Source organism: Parasteatoda tepidariorum, chromosome 5 (genome assembly GCF_043381705.1).
Source record: "Parasteatoda tepidariorum isolate YZ-2023 chromosome 5, CAS_Ptep_4.0, whole genome shotgun sequence".
NCBI lineage: Eukaryota > Metazoa > Arthropoda > Arachnida > Araneae > Theridiidae > Parasteatoda > Parasteatoda tepidariorum.
In genome coordinates this window covers 30,965,972-30,984,226 of record NC_092208.1, presented here as the reverse complement: position 1 = coordinate 30,984,226, position 18,255 = coordinate 30,965,972, and the positions used below count along the sequence as shown (strand labels likewise).

The 18,255-nt window shown below is 29.8% G+C and overlaps 1 protein-coding gene across 3 annotated transcripts in view; it reads right to left on the bottom strand.

The window, feature by feature from the left end:
• LOC107449343 (excitatory amino acid transporter) overlaps window positions 1-18,255 on the bottom strand; it is a 101,101-nt gene that overhangs the window by 9,410 nt on the left and 73,436 nt on the right. For 2 of the 3 annotated variants that reach the window (XM_016064843.4, XM_043050439.2), the window contains exons 2-6: window positions 13,266-13,394; window positions 10,458-10,656; window positions 5,121-5,328; window positions 1,333-1,520; window positions 1,071-1,197 (exon numbers count right to left, since the gene is read on the bottom strand). In XM_016064843.4, coding sequence (XP_015920329.2) covers window positions 1,071-1,197; window positions 1,333-1,520; window positions 5,121-5,328; window positions 10,458-10,656; window positions 13,266-13,364 — 821 coding nt within the window. In that variant the 5' untranslated portion in view covers window positions 13,365-13,394. Of the gene's footprint in view, window positions 1-1,070; window positions 1,198-1,332; window positions 1,521-5,120; window positions 5,329-10,457; window positions 10,657-12,745; window positions 12,851-13,265; window positions 13,395-18,255 lie in introns of those variants that run through there. The other variant, XM_043050437.2, reaches the window with a different exon arrangement.

The following is an 18,255-nucleotide window of genomic DNA, read 5'->3' as shown; positions in this document are numbered from 1 at the left end:
TTCCAAGTTCCTATATGTTTGAAGCCGGTTTCAGTAACATAAATTCAATCTTAACTAAGCACAGAAATAAATTAAATGTGGAGTTTCAAGGGGATTTAAGATTAAAATTGACCAATTTTGAACCCAATATAGCGAACCTTGCAAAAAAACACCAGGCACACCCATCTCATTGAATTAGAAGCAATAAATCAGTAGTTACATTACTTATTATTTCTACTTATTTATAATTACTTATTATTTAATAAATATTAAGGTATATAAATTTCAACATTAATATATTTTTCATAAAACTATTGATACACAATGTACTATTACTTCAATAAATGTTTAAAATCATAAAATAAATGTACAAACATAGTATCTAATGGAGTTTAATTTTAATTAACAGAAAATTACTCTTATGGGGGTCGATGGAGATTTCGAAAAATTATAAAGGGGTCGATGATCAAAAAAGTTTGACAACCCCTGCTCCAGATAGAGTATTTCTTTTCCTTTTTGTTTAAATATGGATCTTTTCATTCATTTTAAAATAATTATTCATAAATAAAATGTCCTGCTGACATTGTCCGATATACAATGTCCAGTTAACTTATGCATGGATGAGTATATGAACAATCACACTGGAATCCGGTCCCTAATATCCCGGGATCGATGTTAGTNTCAGAATTAATATTTTACAAAAGGAATACCCTAAAACGCTTAATAATTTATAAAAATGTTATATTACTAAGAAAAAAATTACATTTCTGAATATGAAAAACAATAACACTAGAAAAAAATATCAAATTTTAATAAAAATATCGGAAAAATATAATAAAATTAAAAATTAATAATGATTTAGATGCTGTTACGTAAATAGTTTGAATGGCATGTAGAAACTATGAAATAATTTTTGAAAAACCAGAAATATTTTTGATAAATGAGATTTCACCAACTGTGTGGACGTTTGTAAAATAAATTAATTCCATAAGTAAATTGAAAAGTCTGTAAATACACAGTAAAGCCTATAAATGCATCATAATTAAATCTTTAAGGAAAAATAATCAGGATAAAAAGCAGTGTGCATTTACCACATGATAAGGTAGACGATGCGCATGACGATGTCGTTCAGAACTACGAAGAAATGAACCATGATTCGACCATCGGGTCCCATGTTACCAGCATAGATACCAAAAGCAATACAGAACACAATCAGGCCTGTAAAAGTTTCAATCGATATTTTTAATATGTTATTCGAACACTCATCGCTATATAAAAGTAATTAACATAATTAATTTGGTTAGTGAAAGCGTGGCATTCTACAAAGCGACATTCTAAAATAATATTAATTACCAAGAACATTTGTTCCATCTTTGTAAGTCAATGATCTCTTGGTAATGTATGTTGTCTCATTGAGAATACTACCAATGGAAACGGAATCATTTAGATCCGCTACTTTCACAAATTTCGGTTTTACCTTCGAATAACTCGTCTCCACTTGTTGGAAACAGGCTTGGAGTAAATTTTCGGGAAACATGTTTCTGAAATATGAAGAAAAGAAATATCAGACATAAATCTGTTAAGTTAGTCGTCTTACATTCTCAGCATCGTTAAGGAGTTAGACTCAAGTCGCTTATATTTTTCAATGTTTAACGTCATACATAAATCTATTATATTAAGTCATTTATATTTTTAAGCTTTTAAACGGTCTAGAAAATAGATTTTCAGCCTTTTTAACGCTACCGGCCCCTTAAGAAGCAAAAAAAAAAAAAAAAAAAATTCAACGCCCCCCTTTACGAAAACCCAGTTATTTAGAGCATGGGGATGGAGTGGGCATGCTGAATTTATAAGAGGCTACATTTTTCAGCAATTTGGTCAAATTTGTTTGGTTTTTTAAAAAAAATAATTTATACGTTAACTCGATACTTTTCTCTTGGCAGGTAATCGCAGTCTATTTGTCATAATCAAAATAAATACGGAAATTAAAATAATACAACAAAGAAACCTATGCTTAAAAAGAGTAATTTGCTCTTTATTAGATAATTAAAAAACTCATAAAATATTTTTTTTTGCACTAAAAAGTAGTATCAACGAAACAATCAAGTAATAATATCAGTGGGATGATTGTGCTTGATGGTTGAGCCAGTATCTTAATGTTCGGTTCAATATTTTTAGTGAGCTGAAGCAAGACGCAAGCCCCCTCATTGCACGATTTCGAAACGACTTCTCTTTTTTCGTGATTAGGTCCATAACAGCATTGAAGCCATGTTCGACAAGGTAGAAGAAAGAGAAGGTGGTAATCAAACATTTTATGACGATAGTCCACCGTCCAGGGTAGAGGCGACTGATGTTACCTTGAAGCCAAAATCCTGTGAAACGATCACAATTTCAAAGTTTCATTAGTCGAAAGTTCGACCAATTACTCCTGAATCTAAACCTCTGCTGTTTCAATATTCACAAAAAGGTTCATAAACCATTGAGGGACTTCCAGAGGTAAGACATCTTTAAAATGGTCAGAAAAGTCCATGTCCATAGAGTCAAGGTGTTGACAATATTCTAGTTTATCATTAGAGGGAATTTTGCCATTCTTTTTAAGATACCATAAGACTGGAAATTGGCTGAACTCATTCCTACCAAAATTCTGCTTCCACAAAAAGAGTTTTTTTAAGAAAGTTAGAAATAGCTGATTTTGTAGGGATCAAATTGAGCTCGTTGCCTTGAAGTTGTAAATTAACGCCATTAAATTTTGCAAATAAGTCCGACAACGTACATCTTAAATTCTAGCAATCTGTTTCTCAGAGCTACATCTGTCTTCGAGGAACTCAAACACAGAGACGAAAAGATTCCAAAACCTGTTGAGACAGGCGCCTTTGAAAAGCCAGCAAATCTTGGTGTGGAGTAGCAAGCTATATTATTCATCGTTTTTCCAATTCAGCTACCTGAATAATCAATTGTTAAGAGCATTACTGCGAATTTTATTCACAGCAGATGTGACATATTGCAATCACTGATGCAAACGGTAACTGATATTTTCCCCAACTAAATGCTGTCTGTGAATCACGCAGTGAACAGCTAAAATATCTGGTACCTCCCTCTTCAAAAGGGTGATAAACCCACCATGTCGACCCGTTATTATCGACTATTGCAGGAGCTCCATCAGCGGCAACAAACATAATATTCGCAAGAGGAATGTTTTTCTCTTTAAAATAATCTTTGACAGCATTAAAAATCGATTCACCTTTGGTAAAAACAATCAAGAGAAAAGCATCTCCTCAATAATTCTTCCTTCCTTCACAAACCCGACATACGCCAACAGTAAAGCCTACATTACTTGGCAAGGTTGATTCATCAACTTGAAGGGATAATTCGTAGAATATCGTTTGCAGAAAGAAACTTCCAAAGTCTTCAACCATCTCATCAAATCGTCGCAAAAACTGTATCGTTGCTTAATGGAATATTTTTGATTAAATTGGATGCGGCTGAATTTCTAAAACTTCCTTGACAGCCGGCAATATCAACTCTTTGCCGATGGTATGAGTTTTCCCAGATTTAGCAATTTATTTTGATAATATAAGATGCATAGTCGCAATTTGGTGATGAGGTTGCTAGAAAGCTTGAGACCGTAGGCGCCTTCAGAAACTTGTCTTTGATGTTCGTGAAAAATGACAAATCTTTATTTTGTTTGTCAGGATGAATTCTTTGCAAATACTCCTGATAATGCGAAGGTTCCATTGTCTCATTAGACTTTGTTGCAAAATATACGCATGGGTAGTTAAGAGTTCGACAGCGATTGAACAAATCCAAACTTCAAGTATGTGACACTGTATTGACGACACTTCTTTTTGTTAACCGACATTGTCGGTGGCAGCAAAATGCAAACGATGAAAGAAAATCAGCTATTTCTTCAAATTAATAAATAATTTACGATAAAGAACTAATTCTCCCACGTACCTGGCCAAATAAACAATGAAATCGAATCGAAACTGGGGAAAATACTATAGTATTTTCGTTTAGTATTTCTCTTGCTTCCTTATAAGGAAGCAAACGAAAACCAACATAAACCGGGTTCGAATCCCAGTCGATGCGAGTTCCGCATCAACTGGGATGTTCTCGTTTTCTTCCTCTCCATGTAACGCAAATGCGGGTTAGCTCCATCAAAAAGTCCTCCACGAAGGCAAAATTTTCCCAATACTCGATCTAGGAGTTCCCTTGTCTTCTGGATTGAGTTCAAAATTACAAGGCTGCGGAGTTGAACAGTAGTAGTCGTAAACCCACAAAATTGGGCCGGCTGTTCAACGATGGTTATAAAACATTCATAATAAAAGCACATGCCTATCAATTACCGCCAAATGCCTTGAAAAGTCAGAGGCAAAAACTACTGATTCATGTGCTGTGCGGGTTCAGATCGGAGAATCGGGGCAGCATAAGTTCGTTTTATTGCTGTATAAAAAGTGCCCTTATCGCCCAAAACAAATTCGCCACCCCTGAGCTTAATATCACCACCCCCGTTGAGAAAATATGGTCTAGAATATCGTAAGTTAGTGAAACGGACTCAAGTGGCATATATTCGTCAATGAGAATTATTTATAACCAAAAATACATAAATCAAAACTGGCTAGAGGAATCAAATTCGAAAAATGTGTTTTCTTATGTCCGTTTCATGCGAAGTCGCCACACATTTTTAAATATTTATAATGAAAAATGTTATTAATCGGTTTGAATGTTATTAATATAAAGCAAAAATTTAACTATTAAAAATAGGCTTGGTGTAATATTCAACAAATATGTTTTTTTTTAAATATGAAGAAAAGTAACACGTAACTTAGCGCCAAGTGTGGCTATGTGTGCCAAGTTATGCGCCAAGTTGCACTTAACCCCACGTGGCACACAAACTTCATTAATTGTAAAAAAAAATTATATTTATCAAATATCTATCTAACTTTGAAATATCTTAGTATCAAATAGTTAATACGGTATTCATATTTACAAAACACAAGTATAATTTGTTCTATTCCCTGTATATTAGATTGTACTCCCTAATAATCTCACATAAGACGTAGAATCAGCAACAACCTAAACATCCTAAAATCGTCAATTAAATTATTAAAGATGACGTTATCTTGTCAACAGCGCATATGTACCGTATGAGATCGAGGAATGCGTCCAGGGTGGAGACTTTTTTCTCTTCAGTTCCAGTGCCAACATTCTCCTTGATGGAAGGATCTCCTGGATGGATGATTAACACCAAAACAATGCCCACGACAGCAGCCATGATGGTCGTAGAGAAGTAGTAAACTAATGCCCTCGCACCCATTTTACCACTAGCTTTGGGATCCAGTTGGGCTAGACCTGAAAACAGCCAAAAAATTCGTTAAATTCTATTTATAAGATGATTGGAATGATCCAAATTAAAGAGCATATGTGTCTATTAAGCCTCATTTATAATTTATCAAACTTTGTTTAATAACAAGTGATTATGAGTTGAAACAAATGATAATCGCTCTTATTCATAAATAATGAAATTGTAATTGTAAGCGAGTTAATGTAGTCTCTAGCAAATGATTGGCGATCTCATTTTTTTAAAAAAATTATTTAAATGATTGTTTAAATTTTATTTAAAAGCAATTCAATGTAACCCAATAGGAGAGAGTATGGTACTTCGGACTAGTGTCAATATTTTCGTCACCTAGAGAAGGAATTTTGAAGTGAGTAAATGCAGTTGATTCTTGCACAATTTGCTGAATTGTTGACCATTTCAGTTTTTGCAGGCATGTGGTTAAGAACTTTTTTTTCGATTTTTAGTTGCTGGGTAATTTTTTCAATCAATATGATTTCAAAATGAAATATGATAGTACTGACATTTGAAAACAATGAAAACAAAATTAAAGTAAGAAGGTCATTCTCTTTTATATAAAATACAAGTTTTTATGAAAAATAATGATTTTCGTCAGGCCTAAGAAAAATTAAAATAAGAGTATTCTCGTTGCCCTTTTTTTTGTTTCAGGTTTTACTTACATTTGACAGCAATGAAAACAAAATTAAGGTAAAAAGCCTATTCTCTTAAATTTGAGAATAATGAAAACAAAATTAAGGTAAGAAGGTCATTCTCTTTCAGATTTTACTTGCATTCGAAAATAATGAAAACAAAATTATAAAAAAGTCATTCTCTTTCAGATCATTCTCTTACATTTGAGAACAATGAAAACAAAATTAGGGTAAGAAGTTCATTCTCTTTCAGATTTTACTTGCATTCGAAAATAATGAAAACAAAATTATAAAAAGGTCATTCTCTTTCAGATCATTCTCTCACATTTGAGAACAATGAAAACAAAATTATGGTAAGAAGTTCATTCTCTTTCAGATTTTACTTGCATTCGAAAATAATGAAAATAAATTAAGGTAAAAAGTTCTTTCTTTTTCAGGTAATTCTCTTACATTTGAGAACAATGAAAACAATGTTAAGGTAAGAAGGAACACAAAAATCAACTGATTATCGTCAACGTTTGCATACGGTATTATAAGCGTATGAATAATATCAACCGCAAATGATTATTACCTTCTTTTATAATTCATAATTTTTCATAAGCGAGTGAAAATGATTAGATTCTTCGATAATGATAAATTTCAGGAGTAAAAAAGTTTGTGATCGCTGCGTTAGATGTCAGAAGAGCAATATTAAAAATAAAGTTGTAAGGATATAAATGAGTCATTTCTTAGAGGTTATGTGATGTCAGTTCCGAATAAATCCATTATTTCATTTATTTAATTACTTGAAGCAATCTTTTAATCGAGGAAAAATAATGTGCCTGACTAATTTATCATTAATCAAAAAAAAAAAAAAAAAACCAGTTGGGATGTTTTATTTTTTCTAATTTGATAAGGAGAATAACCCTTCAAAGAAAATTTACTAGTAAATGCGTCAAGAAATCCTATTAATCAATTAATTTTCAACTTGCTGGTAAGTTAACGTTGTTAAATATAATCATGATACAGACATTACTCATTCTGTGAAGTTAGCGTGAATGTTTAATATTGATAAAACCCAGAGATAAGTAAGCAAACGTTTATCATATTTAAACCTTACAAATGGAACATTGACCTAGCAGCTTGAGGTAATTATAAATTGCCCCTATTCCATTTGAAATTTCTCAGGCAATAATAAAAAACAATAAAGTAAGTTATGGGGGATTTTTTTTTCTTTTTTCGTGTTGCATGAGTTTTTTTTAACCGAACTTATTCTCACGTTGCTGATTTCAAATCTGCAATAGGTTCCTTTCTACCAGATTTAGCTTTTTAAGGAAATGTTTATGCAGTACAGAACCCGTTATCCGGAAATCAGAAAGCCGGAAAACCAAACAACCGGAAAACCAAAAAACCGGAATGAAATTCGATAAATTTTGCCGCCATTTTTTTGAAAAAAATGTTTTTTTCCTCATAAGATTTTAGGATTTCTCTTTCTTTTTGAAAGATGTTTACCAAACCATTATTTTGGAAATAATCATTAGTGTATTACTTCATCGTTTTTTCTTCTTTTTAAGATTATTTCCAAATATATTTTTTTAATTTGGTTTAACTATAAAAAAAACGGCTTTTTGTAGCGATTCAGAAAACCGGAAAAATCAGTTATCCGGAATAGCGATGATCCCGATCGTTCCGGATAATGGGTTCCCTGCTGTACTATCGTTTTTGTCGAAATGTACAAGTTCAAAAACATCATATATAACAGGGTATCGCATAAATGTTGCATGAAACTTCTAAAGGAGTTAAGGCACATCATAAAAATTGAAATTGCATAAAAAACAACGCCTGGAAATGTCATCACGCATCACTAGTGGCGCTTTCCTATTACTAAAATATTTTATCATGTGCCCCTGAACGGATCACAGCGTGCGTAGTCAGATTTTCCAACAAAAAATAAGCACCTTTTAAGTACTTTTTAAGCATTCAAAAATATTTTACATCACTTTCCAAAAAAAAATAATCATCATTAAGATCTGTAATAAAAATTACTTTTTTCTATCGTTTTTAAGTTCTTTATTTTGCAATCATAAATTCAATAAAATTCAAAAACATTTTCAAAATCATAACAAAAATAACTAGTTTCTGATAAATATTGCAGAGAAAATTGTGAAAATCATGCTTTTTTTTGTAATTTAGAACAACAATCGACAAGACAAAGAAAAAATCTATTTTAGATTAAGAACTTTTTTACAAATCCAGAGTAATAGAAGCACCTTTAAGGGCTTTTAAAAAACGTAAATAAATAATAAGCACCTTTAAAAAACGCTACGCACCCTGGGATCATAATAGAAACGACGCTAGCGCCACGTGGGATAACATTTTCGACCTTGGTTTCCTATGCAGTTTTACTCTTGATGATGTACTAAAACTCAACTCTAGAGGTTTATAGCAACATTTGCGTGAAGCCTTGTTATGCATAACCTTTTTGAACTAGTACATTTCAACAAAAAATTGACTAAAAACGTTATTTAAAAAAATTCGGTAACTTCGGGAGTAAAAGTAATTTCAGATTTTAAGTCCCCACACCAGAATTGGGCAAGATCAAGTATTTGTATGAATGCAACAACAAAAAAATTTCCCCAGTGTTATCAATTTCAAGATATCAATATAAATGATCAAATACATTTTATTATCAATATAGCAAGTTTCTAAGAGATATTTTATGAAATATTTCTGTGAAGGTTATGGAAACTATTGCATAAACTATGTTCTTTATGCAACGTATACTATATAAAATACCATTATGCTCTTTATGCAAATTGCAAATATTAAAAAAAATATTTTAAAATATTTTTGAAAAGATATCATAAATTTAGACAATGCACTTTGAAGGGATCCTCCTCTTTAATTGTTTCTAAAATCCTTTTTTTCTTCTCTTTTTTTAAGGTTTTTTAAAAAAACAATGTAAAATAATGCGTCATAAAGAATACTCGAATTTCTAATTTTCAAAGTAGTTATAACATCTAAGATCCAATATGACATACAGCATTTATTATAAAACTTCCAACTTAATAAGCGTTTTCCCTGAAAACTACTCTTTCTCATATTTTCTTTTCAATAAAGTCAAAAATGTTAATCCTATTTTTATTTTGCTGTTATGAGATGGTATGCAGTCACAATCTTTGCAGTATGAGGTAAGATTTTCGAATGTGCTTTGTTTCGAAATTTGCTGCGTTTTAAAAAAATAAATTTTGATAGAAAATTTGATTTATACCGAAATTTATAAAATTATAAATATCTGGTTTTAAAGGAAAATTCGTTTTTTTTTCATAAGAGAAGGAGTGACTACTTGAAATCTCATGAAAACATGATGAAAATCGCATAAATTGGATATGAAACTAAGTTGAAATTCTTATTTTAGAAAAATTAAGGCTTGAAGGCTCATAAGAATACTTGGAATTATTATTTTACTGTATACTATTTTACACAATATAAGTTTTCAGTAAATACGATACAGAAAAATGAGATCTTTAAAAGAATCCACACTTTCAGAAATAAAACTCTCACTTTTGACAATTCAGCAATCCTTGAGCTATATTTTTTTTTTATTTTGAGCATCATTTCGTCACGAAATCACGTGATTTGTGATAAAACACAAATTCTCAAATATATGACGAAAATATTTCATCATGCTCATTGCAGTGCATTGTGAAAGATTGCTAACTAGAACGAAGAATTGAATCTAGAATGACGAAATAAGTCGCCTGGTTGTATGGTGGTCAAGTAATTAGCTTTATACCTGAAAGATCCCGATTTCAAATCGCTCTACGGGAGTGTAGGTAACTTTTCTCTCTATTTTGTCTGTTCTTGTGTTGTTGGGGTGTTGGTCAACTGTATGGTGATTTCCGAAAAGTGGTCAACAATACCGCCCCTTAGTTACCATGAGACACTACGAGTACTTTTTCTTTTGGAAAAAAAAATTAAATTACGAAATACCATTTTTTTTTTTTTACTTTTGACGAAATTCATTCCTCGAATAAGTGACGATATTTATTTCGTCATTTTGGCAGAATGTTCGCTCGGAGCATATAACAGAAAACGGTTTCATCAAAAATGAAGAAAGTTTCGTGAAATTTGAATATCCCTTTTTTTACAGTGCATATTTTTGTAAACTAATTGAAAGTAACTGAAAAAGCAAAATAAAACATTTTAATAATATATAAATTTCTCAAAGAAGAGGGGAGTAAATAAATAAGTATTGTAATTAAAATTGGATATCAAATTAAGAATTTCATTACAATTATGTTTTTGTGGGTTGAAACTCTACAACTTACAGCAAACATGATTTAGTTAAATATGTCTGTTTTTCCTCTTCAAAAACGTTTTAATAAATAAAAATTAAATGAGACGCATGATCAAAATTAACGAAAACACCACGATACCATACGATTATAGTTATTACACCGTAACACATTTTTAACTAGAACTGCAATTAGTCATTCACATTGAAATGTTACCTGATATCATAGATGAGATGATAAGCGGCAGAATTAGCATCTTCAACATCCTCATGAGTATTTCACCGGGGAATGAAACTAACGCTATAGCATCATCGCTATAGTTACCCATTCGAGCTAAGAAACCTAATAGAATACCCAAGAGTACCCCTACGATGGTTAACATCAGAAGAAGATTTATCTTCATCCATTTCACCGTCTGAAAAAAACACAAATACAAAAATATTTAAATGGTATTTCATCGGTTTTTTAAATACGAATACATTACTGTAAGAAAAGAAAAAGTTAATCTTGCCGCATATAGATATTTAATTAAAAATTATATACATATTTGATATAATACTCTCACAAACCTTTTAAATTAAAAAAACATGAGAAAGAAAAATTTCTTTTAACTGAAAAACAATCTGGAGCTTTTATTACCGTACCATCAATGAAAAGTGGCATGCATCGGTGCAAGTGAGTAACTAAAAATGAGCAAATCAAAAAGTAAATGAATTTGGAGAAACAACGAAGTGTCAAAAAGTTAATCAAATTTGAGAAATATCGAAATGTCAAAAAGTAAATAAAATTTCAAAAATTACGGAGAGTCAAAAAATAAATAAAATTTGAGATATAACGGAGTGTCAAAAAGTAAATAAAATTTGAAAAACAATGGAGCGTCAAAAAGTAAATGAAATTTGAAAAATAACGGAGTGTCAAAAATAAATGAAATTTGAGAAATAACGAAGAGTCAAAATGTAAATGAATTTTGAAAAATAACGAAGCGTCAAAAAGTAAATGAAATTTGAAAAGTAACGGAGTGTCAAAAAGTAAATAAAATTTGAGAAATAACGGAGTGTCAAAAAGTAAATAAAATTTGAGAAATAACGGAGTGTTAAAAAGTAAATGAAATTTGAAAAATAACGGAGTGTCAAAAAGTAAATAAAATTTGAGAAATAACGGAGTGTCAAAAAGTAAATGAATTTTGAAAAATAACGAAGTGTCAAAAAGCAAATTATATTCGGAAAATAAAAGAAGAATAAAAATATTAACTAAATTTAAGAAATAAATATAACGTCAAAAGTAAGTGAAATTTGAGGAATAAATAAAATGTCAAAAGATAACGAAATTTGAGTAAAGTGTAATTTAAAAAATATAAACGAAAGAATAAATTACTTGTATGCATGTATGAACTTATTAATTTGACCGTATAACTCAAAAGTCAGAAGGTTCGGTCTTTTTTTTTTTTTTTTTCTTTCTTATTTATTAATTAACTACTCTAAATTATTCATTCTTTTAAGGTAAGAAAATACATAAAATATACCTTTAAAGTAAGAAATTAATATATAAATAATATATAATAAGGTAAGAAAATATAAGGTAAGAAATATTTAGAATAGTAAATTTCTATTTTGGAGCTTTTTACTTTTGATTTAGGTTGGTTTTAAAGTAAAACGTAGGAAGACGGCTCACACTGCAAAAAATTTCAAATCAGATTGCAGATCCATTTTTACACTAAATTTCTACGGTGCATAAAATCTGATTTATTGTAATTTTTATTGAGATAGTTAGTGATATATTGAGATAATTAAGAATAGATTTTACGAATGCTGAACTCCAGTAATTCTTAGCTTAATCTGATCCGTAATTTTTTACAGTGAAGTTTCAATAATTTAGCTCTAATACTTATTCCTTTCAATAATTGTTTTAAAACGTTTCAAATATAATAAACCCTTTAATAAGTCATAAGTATTGATAAGTAAATTTAAGAGCAAAAAACAAACTCAATAAGAAAAAAACTTATACATACCTTCTTTTATGCTAATAAAAAGACAGGGAATAAATATATTTATCAATTTGACAAGATTTCTCCTTTATAATTAATTTTAGTAATAATCTATTTTAGTTTTAGCATTTTTTCATGGTTAAATTTTTCAACGCTGCACTTTCAGCATTTCCTTAACGAAAAGAGCTTGCAAAATATCGACACAGCATTTTTAGGAACTAAAAATATATAATTTGGAGAAAAAAAGCAGTACAGCAATTAAAGAAGTTAGGGGGTGCGATTGTTCTTGCTTCCCAGTGGCGCCATCTATGGCCAAGAACTCATGATGCAATATGCTTTCGCCATTTACTGCACTTACAATATTTTAACAACGAATGACTGTAAAACAACTTATAAAAGATTCTTCTGTTTCTAAAAGCATGTTGAGATGCTTTTTCAACACATTTAGTATATATTGAATCAGTAATAAGGTAATATTAAATGCTAAAAAAAATTATAGAACATAAATTGTATAACTCACTGCTCTCCAACATCCTGCTGGTTCTTCTCCTAGTATTGTAGCAGCAGTGCTAATCATTGGTACTTTGGCATTGGCATCGGTTTTGGCGTCTGCTGGNATTTTAGTTATAATCTATTTTAGTTTTAGCATTTTTTCATGATTAAATGTTTTGACGCTGCACTTTCAGCATTTCTTAAAGAAAAAAGCTTGCAAAATATCGACACGGCATTTTTAGGAACTAAAAATAGATAATTTGGTGAAAAAAAAACAGTACAACAATTAAAGAAGTTAGGGGGTGCGATTGTTCTTGCTTTCCAGTGGCGCCATCTATGGCCAAGAATTCATAATGCAATATGCTTTCTCCATTTACTGCACTTACAATATTTTACGAACGAATGACTGTAAAAACAAGTTTTAAAAGATTCTTCTGTTTCTGAAAGCATGTTGAGATGCTTTTTCAACACATTTAGTATAAATTAAATCAGTAATAAGATAATATTAAACGTTAAAAAAATTATCGAACATAAATTGTATAACTCACTGCTCCCCAACATCCTGTTGGTTCTTCTCCTAGTATTGTAGCAGTAGTGCTAATCATTGGTACTTTGGCATTGGCATCGGTTTTGGCGTCTGCTGGCATTTTGATGGCACTTTGTAACTACTCCCCTACCTATGAAGAGAAAAAATGTTTTAATAAAAGCAATAAAAGTAAATGTTTTAATGCTAGAATGATGGCCACGAACAAAATCTATAAATCTTGATGATGCATTTACACTAATTTAGCAGAAAATAATGAAAATAGACTAGTAAAAGAGTTTGAGTTTTTTCAAAGATATGAAAACGGACCTCTCTTTATCTTTACTGTTATTATAAATCAAGGTTGGCAACTTAACAAAATGGAAGGAATTAAATATGGCCGATACTATTGCCTAGCAAAAAATATTATCAGAATGTCTTGAATTCAAATAAACTGAATTCAATACAGTGCCATTAAACTAAAAGTTTTTTTCGCATCTACTTTTTCTTTTAAATAAAATTAAAAATTTTCAAATAATTCATTTTCGTTTTTAGAATCTATTTATCTTGTTATTTAGGAGTCAGTTTAAGCATTCATACTCAACAGCATTTGACTATAGAGCATAGTTTTTATAATTGTGAATTGAATAAGTGTTTAACAGTAGTGTATATATTGAGTAGGTGATTTTTAATTAAAAAAGTATTAATTAATAAAATTTAAGTCAGTTTAATTTTTAACAAATTCATTGAATTTTCCTTTCTTTCCAATTATCCACTTATTTAAAAATGATACCTTAAATATCAATACTATTTACTAATATTTAAAATAGATTGCAATTAGAAAGTTTTTTTTTTTAATATTTTTTTTTTCTTTTGAAAAAGAGTACCTTTTATTTCTTCCACGTAGGTTGGAAGAAATACACTTTTATCGGGCGGTCTTTTCCCATGTTTTTTTTCCGCCGTTTTTTCCATTGTGGAAAAAACTCGCCATTCATGTTATATATACAAAAATTCAAATAAACTTAAATTTGTTCCCATTGAAATTCCATGGAGTATAAAATTAATTTTACAACTTGTTTCGAAAACATTTAATTTAGCTCAAATTTTAATTTAGTTACATTAATTTTAACTTAAATACTCGTGCTATGTTTTAAATGTATTTTATGCCAATATTTTTCATTATTCATCATTGGCTTTTCTGGTTATGGCAAAAATTTTTGCAATTTATTAGTGCTTTTTCTTTGCATTGATATGTTGTTTCTAAAGTTTTTATAATTTGTTTAATAAACATGAACAGCTTGAAATTATCTAATAGTTTTTCATTTCCATAAAACTACTGCCTTTATACTAACACTTTGCGCCTTTCTTATATTTAGCTCAATCTTCCCTAACAGTTTAAATTAAGTCTAACAAACTCACAACCGATATAAAAATAGCATGTCATTTCCTGAACAGCTTTCTTTCATTGACAACAGAGACTTCTGGTTTTTAAAATTATAGTTCTCATTATATTTCAAAATTATAGTTCTCATTGCATTTCAAAATTATAGTTCGCATTACATTTCAAAATCATAGTTCTCATTATATTTCAAAATTATAGTTCTCATTACATTTCAAAATTATAGTTCTCATTACATTTCAAAATTATAGTTCTCATTACATTTCTAAATTATAGTTCTCATTACATTTCAAAATTATAGTTCTCATTACATTTCAAAATTATAGTTCTCATTACCTTTCAAAATTATAGTTCTCATTACATTTCAAAATTATAGTTTTCATTACATTTCAAAATTATAGTTCTCATTACATTTCAAAATTATAGTTCTCATTTCATTTCAAAATTATAGTTCTCTTTGCATTTCAAAATTATAGTTCTCATTGCATTTCAAAATTATAGTTCTCATTTAGTAAAGAAATATAAAACTGAATAGCAAATTTAACTGAATAAATCCTTCTTATGTCATGCTCTAATGCGTCATGATAAAATAACTAAATTTAGTTAATTTTATCAAAATCATTATACTAAAGCGCATCGGTAAAAATTACCGAGCTTTTTGGTGTTCCCTTAGAGACAGAAACATTTTAAATGTTACCATATTCCGGTAGTTTTGACAGTACTTTCTTTCTCAAAGTAGAATTATAATTCTTGAATATTTATAGTCATTAACTTTTAATGAACATACGTATAAAAGTACAACTTTTCAATCAAACTAATCGTTATACAACTACCTGATTTAAGACGTTCCGTGAATTCAGCACACTCATATGTTTACATTTACGCACTTTCAGTGAACATATGTGAAAATGTAAGATTTTCCATTATTACTAATAAACAGATTTTAGACTTTCCTCAAATTCAGTACGCTCAGATATTTATACTTACACGCATCTAGTGAACGTATGAGTAAATGCACAATTTTTCCTTAAAACCAATTGCTAAAAAATGATTTTAGACGTTCCATGAAATCAGCACGCTTTGATGTTTACACTTACTCACTTTGGGTAAACATATGAGTAAATGCACAATTTTCTATTAAAAATATAATTACCAATAAACATATTTTAGACGGTCCTTGAATTCAACAGTCTCAGATATTTAGACTTACTCACTTTCAGTGAAAATATGAGTAAATGCATAATTTTTCATTAAAACCAATTGCTATTAAACTGATTTTAGACGCTCCATGAATTCAGCACACTTCGATGCTTACACGTACTCACTTTCAGTCAGCTTATGAATAAATGCATAATTTTTCATTAAAACTAATTACCAATAAACTGACTTTAGACGTTCCATGAGCTCACCATATCAGACATTTGTGCATTCTTATAGAACATATGCATAAATGTATGACTTTACAATCAAACTAATTTTAACTGAACTGGATGATTTTAGATATTCCATGAATTCCGATGTTTACGCTAATGCATTCTGATAACTCTTTATTAAAGTTCTATCGTGAAAGGTTATCAGAATCCGGAAATCTGGTTCTTTATTTAGCACTGAAGAAAACAAGCCGGAAATACAACATTTCTCTTCAGTTAGAAAAAGAAAGATACTTTCTCCAAAAAGAAAAGCGATCCAAGGTCATCAATGTCAATGCCAGCTTGATTTACTGAGTATTATTAGCGAATAGATTTAATAAATAAATTCGCGCCTGCAGCCATTTAAATACGAAGTGGAAATTTTCACACAAGATCTAAATTAAGTGACAAATTCTCGATGTGAATTCCGTCTAATTAGAGAGAGGAGTGATCAGCATAATTCATTCTTCATTTACAAAGGCAATAATCACACAGAGAACAAATTTTCTGTTACAATACAATTTGTTTATGCAACTACCTAAACAATTTGTTTATGCAACTACCTAAACAATTTGTTGATGCAACTACCTAAACAATTTGTTTATGCAACTACCTAAACAATTCGTTGATGCAACTAGCTAAACAATTTGTTTATGCAACTACCTAAACAATTTGTTTATACAACTACCTAAACAATTTGTTTATGCAACTACCTAAACAATTTGTTTATGCAACTACTTAAACAATTCGTTGATGCAACTACCTAACAATTTGTTTCTGCAACTACCTAAACAATTTGTTTATGCGACTACCTAAACAATTTGTTTATGCATCTACCTAAACCTACTGAATTCGGGTGAGAGGATTTCAAATCTAAAATTAGTTTTTCTCCTAATGCTACAGATTTTTATTTATTTTTTGAAAATGACAATATTAGTCTATTTCTTCTCAAAATGTAGAAGGTAAACGCTGTATATAACATGGGGCTGCATAAATACTGCGACAAGCTTCTAGGAGTGTTAGAGCATGTTATTAGCATTAAAATTAATCCATAGTAACCCATAACGTTGTAAGCGTTCCCTTTTCTGTCCTGTTCAGATCTAGAAGCACACGAAGAAACAGTTAATGATAGGGAAAAGCCTAGCGGTGTATGACGCCATTTCCGGGCATGATTACCTATGCAATTTTAATTCTGTTGATGTGCTTTAACTTCAATAAAAATTCGTTGCAGTGCAGTTATAAGTAAAACATAAAATTTGTAAGAGTTATGCTTCCCTCTGTTAGATATATGACGTTATTAGGTTGTACCGTTCGACAAAAACAGACTAAAAGTATCATTAAAAAATTATTAAAAATAAGTAAATAAATAAAAAAAACATAGCTTGGATTGAGAAACCGATTTCAGATTTGAAGTACAGATAAATTTTTTTTTAAAAATATACAAATAACCTTGCGCAAGGTATTTCTTTTTAGTGTATTTAAAAAAAAATTCTTAAAAAATCATGTTTATTTAATTTTAGAAAAATTGGAAGAATTGTCCAAGTTTTTTCCATTTGTTAATTATTGGCCAAAAAACAATCACTTTTACAGAGATTATTAAAAACAAGAAACTTCATTAATGAATATTTTATTTCCTCTGAATATTTTTTCTGTGGAAAAGTCGTTAAAATCATTCGAAATAAGGCCCTTAATAAAAGAGCATTTTCTAGAAATAAAGAGAAATTCATTGAATTTGCATACCCACAGAATTATCTAAAAACAATTCTATTGTAACTATTCAACCTTTACCTCTCTTCTTTTGTAGTCTGAACAATAAGCCAAAAGAACTTTTTTTTACAAAAAAATTACTTGTTTTTTCCCCTTTTATTCACACTTTCTTGATTAATTAATTTTAAAAAAAGGGGGGTACTCTGTTAAAAAGAGAATATAAAAAATTAAATTACACACACATATATGTATATATAAATATAAGACTGAGCGAAGTAAGAAATCCTTTTATTTAAATTTTGTTCGAAACTAGAGAAGTTTAGAACATCTTCATTGATTGAAGTGTCTAGAAAGAAAAAAAAAAGAACAAATGAAAAACGTGATCATTATGCACCCATCTAGCACACGAGGCAGATTTCGATACGATCTCAAATTTCACGAATTCTCAAGGATGCGAATGGATATTATCGCCAATTCTAGAAAATGATTATAAATAAACA